The 24,281-nt window shown below is 38.0% G+C and overlaps 1 protein-coding gene across 1 annotated transcript in view; it reads right to left on the bottom strand.

The window, feature by feature from the left end:
- TENM3 (teneurin transmembrane protein 3) overlaps positions 1 to 24,281 on the bottom strand; it is a 185,766-nt gene that overhangs the window by 134,475 nt on the left and 27,010 nt on the right. The window contains exon 4 of the mRNA XM_040242877.1: positions 3,129 to 3,251. Coding sequence (XP_040098811.1) covers positions 3,129 to 3,251 — 123 coding nt within the window. The remainder of the gene's footprint in view (positions 1 to 3,128; positions 3,252 to 24,281) is intronic.

Genomic DNA, 24,281 nt, shown 5'->3' with positions numbered 1-24,281 from the left:
GATTAAAAGGGAAAGGCAGAAAATACATCCAACTCTGAAGGTCTAACAATTGTCAAGGAAGGTAAATGATAATAAATATCATCTTAGGTCCCACAGAGGCACTAATAATTAAGGCATCAGGAAGCAAGGTTGGGCATTTATAGACAATCAATAGCCCACCCTCCAATTCTATGATCTAACCTTGGATTTATACTCTGACTTTGAGATCTCTGAGAGAAAATATCTTTTTATAAACAACCGCATGCCATAACTTAACATTATGTATACAGAGTGTTACATCACAAGCTAAGTGAATTAAAACATTACCTTGCAAACGTAGTTTAATGGATAAAATCAATGTAGCATCTAATTAAGCAGCTATTATACAATGCAACAACATAAATACTATATGCAATATTGAATAAAACTCAATACTCTTGAAGCACTGTTAGCCCCATTTCTTCAATTCATAGGCAACTTTTAACTTGCTCTAAAATCTAATTCTTTGAAATTGGCTTGTATTTGAGAAAATTCATACGTGACGAACAATAATGTAAAATTTAAAAGCAATCTGAACCTTTTTTTTGCTTAAAGAGGATGAATCACATAGTTTTTCGATTTGTTCTCACACAAAAGGGGTTTTTAATTATTTGCTGACATATAATTGACATGCAACATTATATTAGTTTCTGATGTATAATGACTTGATAACTATATATACTGTAAAACAATTACCACAATATGTCTAACATAGATAGTCACAATTTTTTCTGTATGTGATGAGAACTTTTAAGATCTACTTTTTCACAGCTTTCAAATATATGAGACGAGTGGAAGAAGGGAAGGGATTGACCCCAGACACTGTCTCTGCCCTGTCTCACTTTCCCCAGAGGTTAGGGGGTAATGCCTGGGCACAACCTCCCATGCGCCCCTCTGTCCCTGCTTGTGTGAATATACACGCTATGGCTCCATCACTGAATTGTCAGCTCCTGGCAGGGCCCCTACTCAAAAGCACCGTGCGGGATGGGGGCAGGAGGGCTGGGCTGAGGAGACCCTGAGAAGGAAGCCGCAGGTATGGGACTGCAGGAGGGCAAGAGTGGGGGCCCCCACCTCATCCTCATGGTGACTAACTAAAGTCACCATGTTGTATATTACATCCCATGACTTATTTTAAAACTGGAAGTTTCTATAAAAGTTTTTTTTTTTTTTAGCTTGGAGAAGTCATTTGCCAGAGTTACACTAACCAAAACTGATGGCCTTCATTTTGTCTTATATGAATGTGCTGTGCTCAGACACTCGGTCATGTCCAACTCTGTGCGACCCCATGGACTGTAGCCCGTCAGGCTCCTCTGTCCATGGGATTCTCCAGGCAAGAATACTGGAGTGGGTTGCCATTTCCTTCTCCAGGGGGCCTTCTTGATGCAAGGATCAAACTTGCATCTCCTGCACTGGCAGGCAGATTCTTTACTGCCAAGGCATTGGGGGAAACCCAATAAAATGTTAGGATGTATAAACAAATAAGGTGTACAGTAAGCATTTTTCTCTTCCGTTTGTAAGAAGTACCCTACATGTGTGGTTAACAAGTACCATTTGATCATTCACAGGAATCATCCACTTTAACAGACAGTCTAAATTTCAATCTATATAAACCCAAAATAAATACTTTTAATTTCTGTGTAGTTACTGATCTGTTCATATTTGTGTTATCAGTGCATTAAAGATTAAACAGTTGTTTAAAGTAATTATATTTCACTTAATTGAAATTTCCCAGCAACAGTTTTAATTAGGCCAGCTTTTCTTCACTCCTCTTTAATCCACTGTGTGCTAATTTCCACTGTCACTGTCATCAACCATTAGATTATAGTTTATTTGAAATATATAGCACTTGGTATCAAACATTCTACACAGGGGCAGCAGTGGTGGTATTATTACTGTGAAAATCTAACATTTAGAAACGTCTTCTAAAATCCCTCAGCTTCCCTAAGAAAGCAGAGGGGTGAATATATAGCACTTGGTATTAAACACTCTATACAGGGGCAGGAGTGGTGGTATTTATTATTATTGTGAAAATCTAACATCTTCTAAAATCCATCAGCCTTCCTAAAAAAGAAGAGGGGCGTCATGAAGTATTATTATTAAAACAGAAGATGGAAAAGCAAAGAACAAAAAAATACGGTAAAAGCATTAGTCACAACCAGTGGGTACATGTAAAGTAGCAGCATATATAAAATACAAATAAATATACTATATAGATATATAATAGCTTCTTTTCAGTCTTGCAAAGAAATCAGCCACATCAGGATGAAAATAACTGATGTCAAAGCAGAAGAAAAATATTCTAGATTAGAAACAAAGAGGAAGGAGAGCCAGGGAAATGCTGAAAGGCAAAGAGCCTGTTTCTCATGTGATGGAAAAAGGTGTCTTTATCTGGTTGCTTTGAGATATAAAGTACTTTGACATTTTGCACAAAGTCAGAGAATGCCAAATGCCAAACATAAATACAAGCATGTACACACATATAATAAAAATAGGTACATCATATAAATATACTTACACATGTACATATTTTTCTGGGTGTTTATATTGAAAAAAAAAGAAATACAGCATTCTCTAACCTCTTAAATACCAATTTTTAACCTTGGAACCAATTGATTTGAAAGCCTGTTAGCTTAAAGTGTAAACTTTTGAAAGTTTAGAGAAAGGGCAAGCTGAGGAAAGGTCAATAAATGATAATCCTTTAATGTGTTTTGTATGTAAAAGCTTCTAAAACAAAATGAAGATAGTATTCCAACTTCACATACTAGCTGAATGAAGAAAGCTCAATAAACCCAAGGTGATATAAGAGATGCTACACTGAATTAGAATCTATTTACAGACTAAAAATAAAACAAAACGCACACTTTTGAAGGAAAGGCAGAAAAGCCTAGCCGTCGACTCAGAAGGCAGAGCACTGTATTATTCCTATAATAAAAATGTGAATGTTCAATGCATCAAGTAACTGAATGAAAGTCACTCATTCAAAGATAATATTTGTAATTCTAAAACCTCTTCCTTCTCCCATACACAACTGGCTCTAACACGGGTAAAAATAAATTTATGGAAAAGAAATGTTAAAAGAAAAACACAGGACACGTGGTTCTTTCTCCTACCATTGTCGCCGGAAGGTAACGACACCGTGTTTGTTGGCATGGCATCAGAATTCACCTTTCCATTCTCAAATGTGTCATTTTCTGTCTGCTGCAACTGCCAATTGAGGCCAAAGAGATGCATTGCTGGGGGTAAAAAACACACGTTGTTTAAAGGTTGCTGCTTCCAGCTACAACAGCAAATGGTACATCTGTTCATAACAAGAGTCACATGTAAAGTTAGAATTATCATGTTCTGAATAGCAAGAGTCACATGTAAAGTTAGACCGTCCATACTCTGAGTAACAAGAGTCACATGTAAAGTGGAAATTTCCATGTTCTGAAACGCCAAGGATTAATCGCCTAATAAAAATCAGAAAACAGTTCCTCACACAAAGGCAATTCAGGCAGCAGTGCAAGGCAACACGGCAGCACTTTAAGAAAGATTTGATCTGACTCGGCTAATGAGCAGCGGGAAACTCTTGGAATGAATCCCTCTGTGCTCTGCTTTGTTCCGATTCTATCACTCACCATCATCTAAGTGAGTGGCAGGACAGGACCACAGGCCCCTTGCACACTTGGTTGTAACATTTATAGGTTCTTAAGAGTTGGTGATGGACAGGGAGGCCTGGTGTGCTGCAGTCCATGGGGTCGCAAAGAGTCGGACACGACTGAGCGACTAAACTGAACTGAATTGAAGAGACATGGCGCTCTTCACTTGGACTAAAATGACAAGTGCTCTCACAGATCAATATTGTGCATGAAATGGTCAACATGGATTCAGATGCACAACATACAGTAATATTCAAATATTCTTAATTTAAGATGAATAATCTTCAAATCTTTGACTTATAATTCAGCACTAGCACAGATCAAGCAACATGCGTATGTGTTCAGTTCACTCAGTCTTGTCTGACTCTTTGCAACCTCATGGACTGCAGCACGCCAGGCCTCCTTGTCCATCACCATCTCCCAGAGTTTACTCAAACTCATGTCCATCGAGCTGGTGATACCATCCAACCATCCCATCCCCTGTCATCCCCTTCTCCTCCTGCCTCTAATCTTTCGCAGCATCAGGGTCTTTTCCAAAGTGTCAGGTAACTTCACATAAAGTTTTTGATGTAGGATTGATAATCTTATAAATTATGTATAAATTCATATATAAATTTTATATGTTTACTAATTTTCTTTATGTAAAAATCTTAGCAAATAGATAACTAGAAGACTAAGTAATTAGAAAGGTAACATAATTTATTATTTTACATATTTTTATTTTATTCTTTAAAAATATTTAGAATAATACTCACTGTCGCATTAACCATTAACACTGAAGGTTCATTTGTGCTCCATAAAATAGAGTTTAGGAATTAATCCCTAAGGAAGGCTAAATATCCACTGGGAAATCTGGTGATTGTCATATTACTATGTCATGAAGGAGAATTTTTCAACATTATTTGACAGTATATATTCATTATACATATTGTAATTTACCAAAGAGAGATGTAAGAGTTTAGAAAGTACTATTAGAGACAGTGTGATAACGACTGCTGTTAAAAAGCCCTTATTAAATAGCGAATACATATTAACAAAACTAAGCTGTTACAGCGTAAAGAGCAATTAGTTAGACGTGGGTTCAATCTCAGTCTAGAATTTGTTGTTGTTTAGTCGCTAAGTTGTGTCTGACTCTTTTACGACCCCATGGACTGTAGCCCATCGGGTTCCTCTGTCCATGGGATTTCCCAGCAAGAATACTGGAGTGGGTTGCCATTTCGTTCTCCAGGGGATCTTTCTGACCCAGGGATCCAACCTGGGTCTCTTGTGTCTCCTGTATTGGCAGACAGACTTTTTAGCACCAGGGAAGCTCAATCTAGAATTAAACTTTGGACAAATGATATAATATTAAACATTAGGTTTACTTACAAAATGAGGCTGGGTAAACCAACCTTAAATGATGTGAATTTTCTAGACCATGTATAGGAAGGATGTATGTGTGTTAGTCACTCAGTTGTGTCCAACTCTTGTGACCCTATGGACTGTAGCCCTCCAGGCTCCTCTGTCCATGGGATTCTCCAGGTAAGAATACTGGAGTGGGTTGCCATTCCCTTCTCCAGGAATTTTCTAGGTCATATATATGAAGGATAGCTGGCACCTATTGGGACAGCCCATAGGAAGTATGTAGCTCTTTCATTTACTTATTCTGTACTCCAGGTAACTGAACCATTTGTAGTCACCTGACCAGACCACAGAGTCTCAATAAACACCCCCTTAGCCCCCACATCTGCAGTGCTCTCTGCTACTGCTACTGCTAAGTTGCTTCAGTCGTGTCCGACTCTGTGCGACCCCATAGACGGCAGCCCATCAGGCTCCCCGTTCCTGAGATTCTCCAGGCAAGAACACTGGAGTGGGTTGCCATTTCCTTCTCCAGTGCATGAAAGTGAAAAGCGAAAGTGAAGTCGCTCAGTCGTGCCCGACTCTTAGTGACCCCGTGGACTGCAGCCTACCAGGCTCCTCCGTCCATGGGATTTTCCAGGCAAGAGGACTGGAGTGGGGTGCCACTGCAGTGCTCTCTACCCACTGCAAAATACCTATTCTTCCCTCTGATGGTTGGTGTCAGCTCCTTGGGGAGACATCCTGACTGCGTGAAGTATCTCCCACGATTGTCTTAGATCATTGATGTATCTCATTTGCCTTATACAGTGTCTGCTACCGACCAGATCTCAGTAAGCATCTATCAAAGAAATAAACTCTATTTTCTGAGGTTTTAAAATCTCAGACAACATTTTTGTGGACACAAGTATAGCAATTTAAGGCAAAATTAATAAATACCAAATAAAAATATAAATGGCTAAGAATGGAGTGTTACATTATTAATGATGAATTAATGACTGGTCTTAGCATAATGCTATAGGAAAAGTATAATAGCTGAGTGAAAGTCCATTAGCACTGTATATAATTGATCAATTTTTTAAAAAGATTCAACAGTTTGGGGACATTCTATTACCAGTCTCACATTGTTTTGTTAACAATTTCTCATATAAAAATCATCCTTTAGTAAAGAAACACACCAAACATAGACAGGAACATAGCCACATCCACCCTGGACAATTTGTAACACACACATAGGCTCATACTCAATGTTTAAATTATAGTTTTTCAGCAATTTCCTTTAAAGACTAATTTTTTCAAGGATTAAGATACAGGTTTACAATTCTCCAATATACAAACTGTCAACTCATAAAGAAGTATAATTTCATGTCATTTTGCATTAAAGTATGTAGTTTTTGAGTGGCAAAATATCAGAAGCTTTCTCAACATTTATCACTTCATATATTTTTCAAGGTTTCAGATAGTTCAGCAATGTGTGAATAAAATGCTGTAGTTCTGTGTACAGTAAAAGTTTTGACAGACATACTCTGGCTTAGCAATAATATTCCAAAAGAGCCATAGTTTCTACACAAAATAATGTATCATCATTGTGAGCTTTTATGTAACATAAAAAGCCTTCTTGAATGATGGATTTGCTTATATTACTGGTTTTAACAGACTCTGAAGAGGAGGAACAGTCCCTGGGTCAAGCACAGATATCAAATGTTAAAAATCAATGTTATGTTTGTATTTGGAGAGCTATTTTACTTTTTGCCAGATGGGCCACAGCTTTATTACATATATTTTTTATTATAGAAAATCTCAGTAAAATGGGATTTTGGTTCTACTTAAGATGTCATATAATGAGAAACATACCAAATGGTACTGTATCTTGTTAAACTCTGCTTTGAAAACAGACACCAAACAGTTGTTTGGTCTTAGGATGTTACGTACTTTGAAAATGTTGGTGTTTGGTATTGAGTGAAGCTCTCGACACTGATGTGTAACGAAAGATTTTTATGCAAATATAGAGGCTGATTCCAAAGTTAATGAGAGACAGAGACACATACAGAGAGAGGGACAGAGAGAGAGATACAAAGAGAAAGCGAGAAAAAGGAGGCAACAAACTCAAAGTCAGAATGTTACTGAAATTACTGGGCACTGGGGTAATGAGCTATCTTGGCAGACAAATAAAGGGAGAATTAGAGAAATAAAATACATCTATAAAGAAAGAAGAATGATCCTAATTCTTTAGTGCCCAGGCTGGAAAGCAGAGTTGATCCCATGAGAAGGCAATTGCGGCCACTCTTCATGATGCTGTGATGGGTCCTGGTTTGCCCAGGACCTGCCGGAGGGCATGGGAAGAGTGCCAGAAAAGAGACTGGCAGCTCTGTGCTCTGCGGGGCCTTTGACCCCTGGGTGGACAGCTTAGCTAATGAGGACAGCTTAGGCGAGGTGGCACAGACTGGCAGCAATACCAGGCATTCTCAGCCACAGACAGGGTCCTCTGCATTGGTGTGGGAACATGGGGATGCAATATCTTTTAAAAATAAAATGTTCACTGAACACTTAGCTATGTGTCAAGTGTTGGGCTTATGCTTTAGCCTATCATCTCATTTAATCTTCTCAAAGACTCCATTAGGTAGTTACTTTTTTTTTAAATTGTAAATCTATGAAAACTGAGACTTTCTGAGTGTAAGGTTCCAAATGAGTAAGTTGTGGACCGTGACCTCATACCCAGACCTTCTGGTGAAAAAGGGCACACACACCACCTATAACCTACCCGAAGGTGGTGGAATGTGAAAATCCACACCGAAGGGAGTCAACTGTAACTTCTGTGAGGGTCGTAGGCTAGAGACATGATTCTGCACTACATCTAGGAAACTGAAGGCAGAGACAGAGTTTGGAAGGGAGGGAAGGAAAAATCAGTAACTGGTAACACTTGTGTACTCCAGGCACCATCCTGCCACATAAATACTTTTCCATCGCGTATATTGTTGCAAAAGGAAAGTTCTACAGTAATGTTATGACGGTGATTAAATTAATAACAGGCTGTTTTGGTTAACTCCAAGAGTCTTATAAACAACTTAAAAATTATGCAAGTAAACAGCAGTGTGTGTTTTGAAGTTATAGAAATACTAATGTAGATATAATCAGTTGTGTGTCTTTTTTGCATTTTAAAATACCTTGATATCTGTTATCGTCTAATAAATGTAGTGTGTGACAGGACTGTTACCCCTGATGTAGGAGGATGTATCACAGGCAGAGAGGGGGTCAGTGATTTACCCAGTTAGTGCATGAAGAGGACTCATGTATCTCTGTGTGTATATCTCTGTGTGTGTCTCTCTCTCTGTCTCATTAACTTGGGCTCAGTCTCTGTATTTGCATAGAGATCTTAAGTTATACATATTAAGTGTCAAGAGCTTCACTCAACACCAGAAACCATTTTCAAAGTACATAACAGACCTCCTGATTCTATTTCAAGATTCCTTTTTCTGCACTGTGCTGTTTTCCTACTTATCTGAATCAAAACTGAGCATTCGCCTCAAAGGAATTATAAAAAGTCTAACACAAATTGTTAATGCATCTCTGTTTTGAGTAGCAGACATACTCAGAAGTTGTCCATTTCTTAAAATTGAGTTGTAAATACAAGATGTTTACCAACTATAAATAGTTGTATTTTTGCAAGATCATTTAAAGGTTGCTTGTTGGGAATTAGAATATATTTTCTCCATATTAAAAAATCTTAGATACAGTGGGTAAGTCCCCATAGATGTACAAAATTCTGCCTGCATATCCAATAGAAACATGTATCCACAGAGCACCAAAAGGCATGAACAAGAATGTTCACAGAAATATTTGTTATAGCCCCAAACTGGAAAGAACTCAGACGTCTGCCTGCAGTAGGATGGAGAAACAAATTATAGGTTCATCATACAATGGAATTCCACACAGCAATGTGAATGAGTGAGCCACCTCCAGATGCCACAATATGGAACAACTTCACAAACGGAATACTGAGCAAGGGGACCCATTCACAAAAGACGTTAATACTGTGTAAGTCCACGTGCATAACATTCAAAGCAGGTGAAAGTCCCCAGAGTGACTCTCTGCAGGGGGAAGTGGGGAGGTGATGACTGGGAGACCCCATGGGGGCTTCTGGAGAGCGGGTAATATTCCATTTTTCTGCCTGGGACGTGGCTCCACTGGGTTGTTCACTTAGGTTCTGTATACTTTTCTAACTACATACTAAACTTAAATATTTTATTTAAAGTAGTCCATCTGACACAGAGCATAGCTAAAGAATGTATGTTTTACCCTCCCTGAACCTTTGCCACAGGTGCTTTTCTCTGCAAAGCTCCCAGGCATTCCTGCCCATAAGGTTGTGGGCGAGACAATGAAGACAGCCTGTTACTGCACCACCACCCCGATCCCCGGCCCCACTGAGATAAATAGAATAAATGCACACACACAGCAAAGACCCAGTGTAGAAGGATGGTAAGCGACTCCATCCGGTAAGAGGAAAAGGGAAGAGTGAGACAATAGTCAAGAGACAGAAGACATCCACTTATCTACTGATGAATGGATAAAGAAAATACCATATACATATGTTGTTGTTTAGTTGCTAAGTCATACCTGACTCTTTGTGACCTCATGGACTGTAGCTTGCCAGGCTCCTCTGTCCATGGGATTTCCCAGGCAAGAATACTAGAGTGGGTTGCCAATCCAGGGATTAAACTTGTGTCTCCTGCATTGGCAGGTAGGTTATTTATACTACTGAGCCACAAGAGAAGCCTACTGTATAAATACACAGGACAAATGCTGCTTGATTTCACTTATATGGGCATCTAAAATAGACCCAAAGGAGCAGACAGTTGAATGGTGCCTAGGGCTGGCATGGGGGTATATGGGCAGTTGTTTAGTGAATAGAGAGTTTCTATTTTGCAAAATGAGAAAGTTCTAGAGCTCTGTTGCATAACAAGGTGAATACAATACAGACCCCATGAGCTGGCCAGATTTGCCTGTCTACCATAGTGTCCTTAATTATTCTGCTTCCGTGACATTGTTCCTTATAATTCCTGGTTTCTGGGGTGCCTTCCCCAAACTGTGCCTCATGAAATCTCACCAACACCCTAACATCTAGTCCACATAACATTTCTTCATGAAGTCTTCCTAGAATTAATTTGTACTCTATACTGCCATCAGTTCAGTTCAGTTTGGTTCAGTCGCTCAGTCGTGTCCGACTCTTTGCAACCTCATGAATCGCAGCACGCCAGGCCTCTCTGTCTATCACCAACTCCCGGAGTTTACTCAGACTCATGTCCATTGAGTCGGTGATGACATCTCATCCTCTGTCGTCCCCTTCTCCTCCTGCCCCCAATCCCTCCCAACATCAGAGTTTTTTCCAATGAGTCAACTCTTCGCATGAGGTGGCCAAAATACTGGAGTTTCAGTTTTAGCATCAGTCCTTCCAGTGAACACCCAGGACTGATATCCTTTAGGATGAACTGGTTGGATCTCCTTGCAGTCCAAGGGACTCTCAAGAGTCTTCTCCAACACCACAGTTCAAAACCATCAATTCTTCAGCACTCAGCTTTCTTCACAGTCAAACTCTCACATCCATACATGACTACTGGAAAAACCATAGCTTTGACTAGAAGGACCTTTGTTGGCAAAGTAATGTCTCTGCTTTTTAATATGCTATCTATGTTGGTCATAACTTTCCTTCCAAGGAGTAAGCTTCTTTTAATTTCATGGCTGCAATCACCATCTGCAGTGATTTTGGAGCCCCCCAAAATAAAGTCTGCCACTGTTTCCCTATCTATTTGCCATGAAGTGATGGGACCAGATGCCATGATCTTAGTTTTCTGAATGTTGAACTTTAAGCCAAGTTTTTCACTCTCCTCTTTCACTTTCATCAAGAGGCTTTTTAGTTCCTCTTCACTTTCTGCCATAAGGGTTGTGTCGTCTGCATATCTGAGGTTATTGATATTTCTCCTAGCAATCTTGATTCCAGCCTGTGCTTCATCCAGCCCAGTGTTTCTCATGATGTACTCTGCATAGAAGTTAAATAAGCAGGGTGACAATATACAGTCTTGACATACTCCTTTTCCTATTTGGAACCAGTCTGTTGTTCCATGTCCATATACTGCCATAGCAATTTATATCATTTTATCTTGAACAGCCCACCTTATATTTGAATACATTTTTAACTGCCTCTTGTGTGAGAAGTAGGGGGGTTGTAGGAAGAAGCACAAATGGATCTTTGCAGATAGGGGGTTAAAAATAGGTACTCTGATGGAGGGAATAATGTATAGGATATTAGTATGGAAAAATGGGAGGGGCTAGTTACAGGAAAAATTTAATATTAATTCAGCTTTTTCAATATTTTGATTAGAGTTGATCTGAGAGGGCTGGCTCTCCATAGCTTGGTTCCTGAGAAATAAGGATGATAACAGAGAATCTGAGACTGGTAACAGTCAGAAGCAGTCTTAGCACATTATTGATTGGAGATGCATAAACGCTACAGAAGTTAGTTTCTGCAAAAATGTCCCAGTCAATAATGTGTTAGAAAGTACCTAGTATAATTCCTGTTTTTGCATAGCGGGAGAATCCAGATTTTCAAGATGATTCCCAGTCAGAACTCTTTTAAATTAGTTGTAGTATCTGACATTTGTCATCTACAAAATTCATGAGCATACTTTTTATACTACCACCCAAGTCAATGATAAAAAAAATTACAAAGATATCAACTCTAGAAATAACTCAGTGCTAAACTGTCAATCACTTTTGCAACCTAAGTTACTTACAGCCCAATCGTCTATTCTAAAGTACATTTTAAGGGTTTTGCCTGGTATCCTTAGATTGTAGCCAAATTCAAGATGCTTAAATTAAAATATTTCTTGTGTCACTCAAAAAATATTCTATAATTTCTTAATTTTTTTTGTTTCAGAAATGCCAAGAAAAAAAATCTCATTAATTGAGAGAATTTTGAGACAATATGCCACTGAAAATCTACCAGTGAAATTTTATGAAGAAATTTTCAGGCTCTGAAATACCACTGAAGTGAGAGAAATTATAGCATCCGCTCCCTTTATTTTTCAAGGCTGATGGAGATGAAAGGAAAGTGTGGTATTATATTTATTTCACCTCCTCCCCATAAAAAAATGGGCATGCTATTGTTTTTAACCAATATATGCTGGCTTGATATTTAAAAGCCAGCATGTAGAAGACTTGAAACCAAAAAGTGTCATTAAGGAAAATTATATGCCACCAAAGACCAAATTCAGTGCCATTTGTAGTTCCATGTTGAGCGAAATGGTGCCAAATTTTGATCTTGTCTCTGGGGACCATGCCACTGAAGTTGTTATCACAGCTACTATTATTTCTACTGGCGTGCCTGTGTTCTCAGATACTGCCAAACAGGGATGGGAAGGAGGGGTGGCGACAGCTGGTGACATGGTCCAGCAATCTGCCAGAACCTTAGAGTAAATTACAGGGGATGTTGTGAAGCAAACACAGAAGCAAGCACCCTTGCCATCGGAAACCTGAACCCAGCTTATGTCACCAGAAGCCTGAAGAGTACGCTCTGAGGTTTTGGCAACTTAAAATCTAGTTCTTAGCATGCCTGGCATTATTGGCTAAATGCTATTTAACATCACAAGATCAAGCATGCATTCTCACAAAGACAAAAAAAGTATGAGATAATATGAGAACCAGGTTCTGGTAAAAACCAACAAAGACAAAAAAAGTATGAGGTAATATGAGAACCAGATTCTGGTAAAACAAACAAACAAAAAACTAAGCTAAGAGATATCCTGAAAGTGTTTGCAATTCAGTTGGATTTAGCCTCCAAAACTTTCTAAGTTCATCTCAGCAAGCTAAGGTTGAACCCTTTCCTGTCTTAAAATTCACCTCACATCCACCTTGGTATGTTTTCCCCCCAAATAATGTTTCTGAGAAAGAATCATTAAGAACATGTTATCAGAAGTTGCAGGAGAAGAAAATCAGAATCTGATCATCTATAGGTATGAATGCAGTTTTCAGCACAGGCTGTGTGGCGTCTTGCGGAGCCCTCAGTTTACGTTTAAAGAGACCTGGGTCCAAGTCTCAGTTTTGGCTCTACTGAGTTCTGGAACCTTGGCAAGTCCCTGGGCCTGAGGCTTAGATATCTTATTTATGTAAAAATCTGAAGAACTGCACTCACTGATCTTTAAGGTTTCTTCCAGATTTATATTCTATGGTATGTCAATATAATGTTTTAAAATATAAATATTTAGGCTAAATCATTGAGCCTAAGGAAAAAAAAAAACATCTGGCATCAATAAAATATCAACATATTAGAATACCAGTGCTGTGGTTCCTTTGTCTTCATTTTACAATAAAGTAAAATTGCATGGGCTCAAACTATCATTTTATGCATACTCTTCCTTGGGTATCTTGGGTTTTGAAAGGAAAATTTCTTCATTTTGTGTTTAAATTTCATGAATACATAAATATACATGACGCACATGTGCAATGATTAGATTTCACAGAGAAAATGAGAAGAGTACTCTTAAATATAGGGCAATGATTTGATTTGATTCATGTTTCCAGAATGCAACCAAGTTTTCAATGCACAATGAAAGTATCTCATGTAAAGATTGCAGTTTGTAACTTGGACCCCTACTGGTCTAAACTGTCATTAGGAATACATAGTTTTCCATAAATTAGCTTTTGTTTTGGATTTCCTGCTGTGTTCATATACATGTTGACGAAATGTGTTGGGCAATATTTTGGCATTCAAATCCATTATTATTTGTTATTAACTTTTAAGGCTAACGTTATTTCACAAGTTTATACCTTGCTGACCCAAATATGATTATTTGAAAATCAATATTTCTTTTGAAAGCTTAAATATTAGTATGTGCTCAAATTGCCATTAAAAAGATATTTTGATATTCAAAGGAATTAACACTTGATGTAGCAAGGTTCTCTGAGCACTATAATCTACTGGAAATCACAAGCTTTATGAACGAATAGTTTTGAAGGGGAGAAGGGGAGGGAAGTAAGGAACGACTGCTGACATTTTATATTTCTATACTGTGTATTTTTCCTTTTTATCCTTTCTTGGCCTGTGTCATTAGCGGGCACGTAAAACTACGGCTATGATTCTGCTCTGTAGGTTTGTTATTTCTGCCAGAATATTAGACACCTGTTCTTTTAGAAATAATGATATTAAAAATTCTACTTTAAAATTTCTAAGCCTTTTTTCTTTCTCCACTATGGAGATTCAGTATACTACATTGAAAGATGGTGCTTAGTAAAATAGCAATTCCAACTGCCCACTGACAGCCAGGGCTGAAGCTGACAGAGGCGTACGAAAATCAAGCTGTTGTTTCTGTCACCAAGAGAATTAAGTTGGGATTTCTACAACAGATTGTTTTCCTAGTGTTTCATTAGTTTTTCTCTTGTTTCCAGGTTCTGTTCTAGAAATGAAAGAAGCATTCCTTCTCCAACCAAATAGAAAGACTAAAAGTGTTCACCCTCATGACTGACTGCCCAGAGGGGCCAGTCATTATCAATAAGCCAGAGCGTCTTTGAAGTAACATTTGTCAGCGTTAAAGAATATGGTATGAGGACCCATTCCAAGAACACTCAAAATACAGAATGAAATCATTTACATGATTTATAGACTAAGCCTTGCTTGCCAAAATACTGAGTTTGCTGTTATCGTGAAATGTTTGTGACAGAGGATTCATTGGTAACAGTTATTAGTAGCTTCACCATTGACATCCCGTGGACCTACTCATTATTTAAAGGCTTATTGTACTGACTCAATTTTAGAAATAATAATATTAAAAGGAATCTGGATTCCCTTCTCCTCAAAATGTTAAGACCTATATCCTACTTTTATGCAAAAAATGTGTATAGATATTAGTGACCTACTTAAGCACATAATATTTCCTTGGCTTGTTTTAACTTTTTGGAAGAAGAGTGCAATAGACCTGAAAATGATAATTCTTTGAAATTTTAAGACACTTTAATCATCATTATTAAAAGATCTAACTATTAGGGATATGGAGATTCTTAGAGGAAGGTTGGTAGATTAAAATATGGCAAAATACAACAGGTACATGTATGGCTGAGGCTCCATCACCATTCACAAGAAACTATAACAATACTGTTAATTGGCTATACCCCAATACTAAATAAAAAGGTAAAAAAAAACAACAAAAAAAAACCCAACCCTCTGTATAGGCCAAACTATTTATCTGGTGGTGTCAGTTTGAAATACTTAAATACTTAAATATTTTTAAGGCCTTTCCAGTTAAAAAATTTAGGTTTCTATTGTTCATTTTAAAATGTCAACTTAGGAATCCTGTGATGTAGGACATACTTATTGCATACACTGGAAAGAACCTCTCTTACAGTACTATTGTTGCAGGTACACATAAAAATATTCTTTGTCTTTCTTTAGGTGGTTTGTTTCTCCAACACTTCATTTGCTTTTAGAAAGATCTACATTTCTGCTCCAATGAATCAGTAAAGAATAGTTAATGTGAAAAAATTTAAAAAGGTAAAATCCAGAAAAATATCCCCTTCAAAATGTCCCTTTCATAATAATAATTATGAAATAATGAGTCCACTTCTTCCCTGAGAAGATACATTTGAGAGAAAGAACATGATTTGTGAGTGTGTGAGAGTGTGCGTGTGTATGTGTGTGATGGTCAAGTGATAAATCCTATTAATAACAAAATCAAAGACCCTTCAGGAACACAGGCACAACCAGCTCAAGTAGTTTGTTGTTCGGGATTCATTTGTCAACAAAGATTTGGTCAGTGTCTCCCTTACCAAGTTCTGTTGCCTATGAAGGTTGGATGACGCGGAGACCACGTCACCACTTCCGGCCCCTCGCAGGTAACCGTAAATTCAACACATCCCATCAGCCTGCCTGGACCTCTCAGGTCATCTCATCAAGCAGGGCTGATAAACAGCGTGGGAAGCCAGTTTTCCAGCTGTTCCCCATTCATCTGGGCTCACATGGAGAGCAGCTTTCCTCAGTTATGGACTTAACTCTAATTAATGATATTTATGAAGCTTTTGTGGGAATTTTTTTCAAAGCAAACTCCCGAGGAAGTCATCTCTGATACCCTGGAGATGGCTCTCGCTGTCCACCTGCTTCTGTAGTTGGTGGTCTCAGGCTCCTTTCCTAAAAATAAATGACCCACTTTCCCACTTTCAACAGGCAGTGCTTCTCTCTCTGTGATTCTCTTCTGAGATCACAAGGAATATCTTTGAAGAAGCAAAATGCATCTAAAAACAGCTTTAGTCTTAAAATAGAAAATAATGGTAAAATCTGTGATGACTTGAAATGACTGAAACGATATGGTTAGGTTTTATGTATAAATTCTATGGAACTCAGTGTCTCAGGAACTACATCATGAGGCTGGTTTGTAAAGACTGCAAGTGGAGATAAGGAACAGATGAAGCATCCAGAACAAAATTAAAAGCCCCCATGGTAAAGAGCTGCAGCATTTTCAGTCCCCTCAGCAGTGATCCCTGTACATTTCTTTAATATGCTCTTCACCTTTATCATATAGTTGTGAACCTTCTATGGTATTGTTATTTTATATATATTTTTATATTTATATATTTAGTTTTTCCTTGTGATTACTGGCAAAATTTGAAACACATTTTTAATTTTTTTTATAACAAATTGCAATTTTTAAGTAAATTCTTTTTTTTTTTTTTTAAAGTAAATTCTTAAGTCTTATGAGAAACAATGCCTTCTGATATAGTGGAATAAAGTTCTGGACTAAAAGTAAGAAGACCTAGATAATGTGCTTATCATGCTCATTTCCTAAGTCATGTCTGACTCTCTGAGGCCTGCCTGGGTCTTCTCTCCATGGGATTCCCCTTGAAAGAATACTGGAGATGGTTGCCACTTAAACACTGACTGGCTTTAATGCTGGACAAGTCACTGATTCTCTGGGCCAAAGATTTTTCTTTCTAAAAAATTGTGGATACTGATATTTGATTCACAAGGTTGTGAAATAATAGCAGTTAAAATTAATTCAGCACTTACATTTTATAGGCACAGTGATTATTTTTCTTTTTATCATTAAAATTGAAATATAATTAATTTACAGCATTGCATTAGTTTCAATTGTAAAGGAAAGGGATTCAGTTAAACATATATGCATATCTATTCTCGTTTAGATTCTTTTCTACTATAAAAAATAACCTATTTTTCTATAGGTTATTACAAGATATTAAAAATAGTTCCCTGTGCAATATAGTAGGTCTTTTAATAATTATTTTATGAAAGATTCCAAAGATCTCTACTATTACTAATCCTGTTTACAATGACGAGGAAACCCAGGTTTATGGAGGTTAACTACCCTGCTCAAGATGACATAGCTGATAAGTGACAGAGGTGGGATTACAAATTCAAATCTTACTGCTTTGAGGCTCTGTGCTTATAAACAGCATTCTAAAAATACACTGTAATATGATATTCAAAATTGACACATTTTCCCACATAAGATCACTGTTGTAAAGGTTACGTCTTACTGTGAACTCAGTGTTTAGGAAGGATATTCAATACTTGGTAAATTTAATGGGATTAAATTGGTTGTGATCTTGGAAATAATTAAAAGGAAATGCCTGGGAAAAACAAATAAACATGTCCAAGATGCAAAAATACTGTACCATTTTTTTTTCCCTCCGAGGAAAGGGCCTCATATCCTAGCTTCACATACAGTAACATGTTAGGTAGCCTTGAGTGTCCTTCTACAACCATGGAAAACCACAGGAAATGTAGGATGATACGCAGAAGGCTTCCTCTCTCTTAGGGGCAGGAGCAATAAAGGGGAGAAAGAACTCACTAGTGGAGGAGACTGAAAGGGTCAGGCTGTGGCTATAGCATTAGCGAAAAAGACAATTCCAGCGGAGTTCACCAACACCAAGTCAGGCTGGCTGATGGGAAAAGCCACAAGGATGATCCTCTTGTTTTTTGAGTTTTTTTTTTTTTTTTATTTTGGCTATTGGCCATTTTAAAGTATTTATTCATTATGGTTCTATATTGCTCCTGTTTTAGGGGTGGGGGGAGGGGAATTTGTTTTGTGTTTTGGCTGCGAGGCATGTGGGATCCTACCTCCCCAAACAGGGATCAAACCTATGCCCTGGGCACTGCCACTGGAAGGTGAAGTCTTAATTACTAAACAGCCAGGGCAGTCCCAAGATGAGCCTCTCTGGAAGCCTGGATAAATCACCAGTGATGAAACGCAACAGTTCAAGAAGAGACTGGAAGTTCTTATCTTCAAAAATACTGAGTATTTTCTCCCAAAACAAGTTAGTACTACACAAAAGTGGCTCTAGCTAAAAAAATGTAATTGTTCTTTGATTCAGTGTATATGTGCTTAAAATGCACCATGGAAGTGTCTCAAAGTAATGTTCTTTTCCCTTCTAGGCCCAACTCAAGAATGGAAATTGGACAGGTCGACCTCTTAGGTTCTCAAATACAGAACAATGATCTCTATCTCCAAACAACTTTTTGAAATACAGGAAACACATGTTTTAGAAATATCTTCAGAATAGTTTAATATAGCACTCATGAATGCTTGGAAAAGAATGCAGAAATATGATTTAACAGCTTTTAAAACTATTTTCTGGGTATACTCTATAAAGAAAATTCTTAAAGCATAAAAGTGTGTTATCTAAAATTAAAGGAAAGAAACAAACAGAAACAGACTATAAATTCCTGTGGAAATTTTAAATCTAGTTACCCCAAATCTCCAACGAAAGATTTCTTTTGACTTCTAGATATTAACTACAAAGAGGATTCTAGCTAAACTAACTCAACAAAGAAAATAAAAAAATATCATAACTTTTCCCCCCTCAGACACTTCCAAATTTATTTTTATTATATCACAATGCATTGGTTTTAATATTCCTGAGAATTGATTTTTGGGGCCACATTTAGGTTGATGTGGTAACGCTTAAAATTTGTCCTTATGTCAGAATTTGTCAAAACACATAATACTACTTATCATTCCGGTTTTAGCAGGAAAACCTTTCTCTAATGCTTAGATTCAGTAAATACCGCATTTTATGCACTGCTCTAGTCTTCCACGTTTTATTTCTCCTTTTAAAATGGACACCCTGATTAAAATTAGGTGCTCAGTGTTTACAGTCTCTAAGACATAATCTCTAAGAGGGCAAGGGCTGTGTAAGGTTGCTCACTGCACTATCTGTGATAATGTCTCAATAAATAAATGTCCAAAGAATGATAGATGGATGGATGAATGAACGGTCACTTCCTTTTCTGACGTTATTTTATTAGGCCACTAAAGGAACAGTGGTATCGTATTGTTAAGGAAGGACAAGATGTGAGTAGTCTGAAGACATTCTAAGATGACACAGGAACAATAAACTAAAAAGAGTCGCTACACATGTGCATTTTCTTTGATCTGTTTTATTTAAGGGTGAAATCTTTGTTGGAACATAGATTCAATGGAACACAGAGGTTTTCTGCTGAATTCATTCCTAAGATTCCTAGCAATCCATCAAGCTCTTTTTTTTTAACTTCACATATGCCAGTTACTTTTCCTTTCACTCCTCTGTATGTAGATATTTCTCTTGGTACACACTGTTCTCAGTAGCACTAACGTTAAAGCAAATGACATATGCAACACCGATTAAATATTTATGCAATGTAGCACTGAAATGGTAAATATTGTATTATGCTTTCCACTTGTCATTAGTCAGGAGTTGTTGCTACATTCTGCAAAGATGATAGCCTAAAACAAAGAAGACAGCCCTGTATTTCACAGGCAAAATATTCACCTATAGCGCAAACTGGAGTTTAGATGACTTTAAAAGCATTTCTTATTGCTGTTGTCCTTGGACTTTTTCAAGTCAGGGAGAGTCTTATATTTGAATGGTAAAAACAGTCTGCTTATACTATTTCCCATATATTATTTACTTTGAAAAGTTAAAGTGTTAGTCGCTTAGCTATGTCTGACTCTTTGCGATCCCATGGACTGTAGCCCGCCAGGCTCTTCTGTCCATGGGATTCTCCAGGCAAGAATAATGGAGTAGATAGCCATTCGCTTCTCCAGGGGATCTTCCTGACCCAGGGATCGAACCTGCATCTCTTGCTTTGTAGGCAGGTTCTTTGCCATCTAAGCCATGAGGGAAGCCCACCAAACTAAGAGTAAATCAATACTTTTTGGTGAGGAGAGGAAGAGCATACTTTCTACATTTGTATAATTACCTGATTTTGGTAGTAACCTCTTTTTTCTTTAGAGTAATACTAGAATCAACGCAAAACTAAACATTTTTATGTTTTGCTAATAAATAGCAGCAAAAAATCCGTAACATCAAAAACCTCTTAAGTGTACAATATATTGATTTTTCCCTACTATAGGTTCAACTCAGAAGTCACTGAAATGATTATACAGCAGTGGCTAGAGAAAGAACTGAATTTTAAGTGATCTCTCGATCTTTTCTAGGTTTCTAAATGATATGCTAGATCACGTAGAAGATAAATGAAATAAAATACTGATCTATTGATTTAAAATTTTCAGTTTACAATTTTCAACCCACTAAAATACGAGTAATACATTTTTTTTCTTATATTGTGGTGACGCCACATTAGTATTAAAAATGCCACCATTCCATCTCGGACAAAATGCATTTTACTGAGTGTAATATAACCAAGAGCTAAGGGAAGAAGCCATCGTGAAAAATGGTATATAATTCATTGTTCGGCTGTGTTCAAGAACCTAATAAAACAGCACTTTTATGACAAAGACACATCAAAAAAGAAAAAAAAAAAGAATGTCACAACACATTTTATTTTGCCATCTATATTTAAGTGGTTGATTTTTCCACCAAGCCTAAAGGGCTGGTTTATTTTTCCTCCTGACCCTGAGTTGCATATATATAGCTAGCACCGTAATCAATTTCAAGGTACACAGAGAGGTAAAGATATTCATAAAATGCAAATAGACCCAGAAGTAGGACAGATAACTGCTAAGGAATCATCACTACCATGAACCTGGATCCGACAGGTTATGTTTTGCTTGATCTAGGGAATGCTTATGTTGTTAAACAGCCTTTTTAGCAGATGTATGACAACATCTATTTTAGGAATCAGTTGGTAGCAGCTGTTCAAAGGAAATAAATAACTACATAGTATTTTTTCCCAAATGAAAAGGAATATTGAAAATGTGAGTAGTTCTTTGGTTAGCAGCCTATGTCAGAAGTTCATGAGAAAAACAATGTTGAGTTATTTGTCGTTGGAAATGAGTCCATAAACCAGCCCCTTACAAGTTCAGACTTTCATGGAAAAAAAAGATTACTGAATGTTTGGAAGGCAATAGGAAGTGTCTGTTTAGGGATACAGGGTTGTTTTTTTGCATGAGTGATAGAAGTATTCTAAAATTGGTTGTGGTGATGACTGCAAAGCTGTATGAATATACGAATCCCCACTGATGTGTATACTTTAAGTGGGTGAACTATATGGTATTTGAATTATATCTTAATAAACTGTTATAAAGGACTTCCCAGGTGGCACTAGTTGCAAAGAATCCACCTGCCGATGCAGGAGACACAAGAGACATTGGTTTGATCCCTGGGTGGGGAAGACCCCCTGAAGTAGGAAATGGCAACCCACTCCAGTATTTTTGCCTGGAAAATCCCACAGACAGAGGAGCCTGGTGGGCTACAGACCATGAGATCGCAAAGACTCGGACACAACTGAGCACAAAGTCAGTACTTCTAAGCCGTTATAAAAAAAAAAAAAATAGTCACGGGGATTAGTGGGTTGTGATAAACTTGGCCTAAAGGGCCCAAAATTGAGAAACTATGCTAACATATGTAATTTGTTGAAAATAATTTTTGATGTAGACCATTTTTAAAGCTTTAATGGAATTTGTTATAGTATTAAACTCTGTTTTATGTTTTTTGTTTTTTTTTTGTCCACAAGGCATGTGGAATCTTAGCTCCCGATCAAGGAATGAACCCACATCCTCTGATTGAAAGGTGAAGCCTTAACCACTGAACAACTAGGGAAGTCCCAAGCATCATATATTTTGATAAGATTTTTGTTTTCTTGAGTTTCCCTTAAGTTTAAATTATATGTGCAAACTCTTTTGGTGCACATGGAATTTCCCATGATAATTCTGTGAATTTTCAGACTCTGCCTAGCAGTATATGGTCACATTAATGAGGTTGTGTCCATAATGGTGCTATTTGAAGTTTGGCTCGATGTGTTGCAGTTTTCACTGGTGTTAACATAGTAATTTCAACATATTTTGACCAGTGTTTCCTAACATTTCAATGACGTTTACACTTTATGATAAGATTTGTGGGCATATTTCAATGTGTAGAAAGGCAAAATTTCAGGGTATCTCCCACCCAGGAAAAAGAGCCTTCTTTGAGTAAAAAAGAATAATCAAGATGCCTACTCATCCCATAACTGTGAGCAGAAGCAATAGTAACCAAAAGACTATCTCCTTCCTATTCATTCTCTGGTGAACAACTGCTGACTATTGTCCATCTTCATAATTTTCAGATTTTAGAAAAACAGTTCAGTTCAATTCAGCTGCTCAGTTGCATCTGACTCTTTGCGACCCCATGGACTACAATACGTCAGGATCCCCTGTCCATCATCAACTCCCAGAGTTTGCTCAAACTCATGTCTATCGAGTCAGTGATGCCATCCAACCATCTCATCCTCTGTCATCCCCTTCTCCTCCTGCCTTTAATTTTTCCCAGTATCAGGGTCTTTTCCAGTGAGTCAGTTCTTTGCATCAGGTGGCCAAAGTATTGGAGTTTCAGCTTCAGCCATCAGTCCTTCCAACGAATATTCAGGGTTGATTTCCTTGAAGATAGACTGGTTTGATCTCCTGGCAGTCCAAGGGACTCTCAAGAGTCTTCTCCAACACCACAGTTCAAAGGCATCAATTCTTCAGCGCTCAGCTTTCTTTACTGTCCAATATCCATACATGACTACTGGAAAAAGCATAGCTTAGACTAGACGGACCTTTGTCGGCAAAGTAATGTCTCTTCAAAATGGAGTAAATTAGGGCCCGGAAAAAGTGGGACAGCTATTTTTTTGGATAGGACTGTATCACTAACCACTATCATTGAACCTAACCTTTATGTTTAGTAATCAGGAGAATTTTCACTGTGGAAAGGCATATCAATTTAAAGAAAATGCGTCAGAGAAGGATCTTCATTGGGAGCTCAGTGATCTAAAGAAAACCACATTTGACTCTGTTGAGAAGAGGTCTGCCGTATGTGTAGACCTGGACATTTGATTTTTAAGAACTGGGATACGATAAATCACGGCCCGTCTATTCTATTATGAATCAGCTTCATCGCAGTTTTTCAGTTCTTCGTGGTTTCTCAGTTCTGCTCACTTCTCTGTCACAACGTGGCTTCACGATCTCCCACTTAGACTAGTTTTCTAACAGCGCTGTCTACCTTTGTACTGTCCAAACGGTAGCCACCATTTAAACGTGATTTGTGTGCACATGTGTGCGCTCAGTCGCTTAGCTGTGTCTGATTCTTTGCGACCTCCTGGACAGTAGCTTGCCAGGCAGGCTCTTCTGTCTATGGGATTTTCTAGGCTAGCAGACTGCAGTGGCTTGCCATTTCCTATTCCAGGGGATCTTCCCCACCCAGGGATCCAACCTGCGTCTCTTGTGTCTCTTGCACTGGCAGGTAGATTCTTTACCACTGTGCCACCTAGGAAGCCCCTCAAATTAATTAAGAATAATAAAAATCTAAACTCCAGGCTCTTAGTTACACCAGCCACTTTTCAAGGGCTCTCTAGTCAAGTGTGTCTAGTGGCTATGAACTGGACGCTGTAGAAATGTTTCCTTCATCAAGTACCACATCTGACTGTGCTGCGGTGGACCACAAGCCTGTCTGAAACACAGACTCTGTTCTCACACTGGATCTGCTGACTCAGAATGTGCATGTTAACAAGATCCCCAGGTGATTCCTAGGAGCTGTTAAATCTGAAAAGCCCAAGTTCGGACTTCCTGTCTTAGAATTGCATATTTTGGAATGCCACCAGAGCAATTTTTCAAAACATAAATGTGATGCTTTTTCACGACAATGCTTCCATTTCTTCAGTTTCTTCCCTCTTTTCAGTTCTTCAAAAACCTCATGGGAGGCCCCGTAGATAATGTCCTGGGATCCTTGGTAGTTTCCAGTCCAGCTTCCATCATTTACTGGCCCGTGTGACTTTAAGGAGAGGTGCCTTTCTAAGACTATCGTATTTGTTAAACAGAGATAACTCACGGGGCTGCT

The sequence above is a fragment of the Oryx dammah genome, unplaced genomic scaffold (genome assembly GCF_014754425.2).
Source record: "Oryx dammah isolate SB20612 unplaced genomic scaffold, SCBI_Odam_1.1 HiC_scaffold_7, whole genome shotgun sequence".
Lineage (NCBI taxonomy): Eukaryota > Metazoa > Chordata > Mammalia > Artiodactyla > Bovidae > Oryx > Oryx dammah.
The sequence above is the reverse complement of the archived record's forward strand: the minus strand, read 5'-3'. Positions and strand labels throughout refer to the sequence as shown.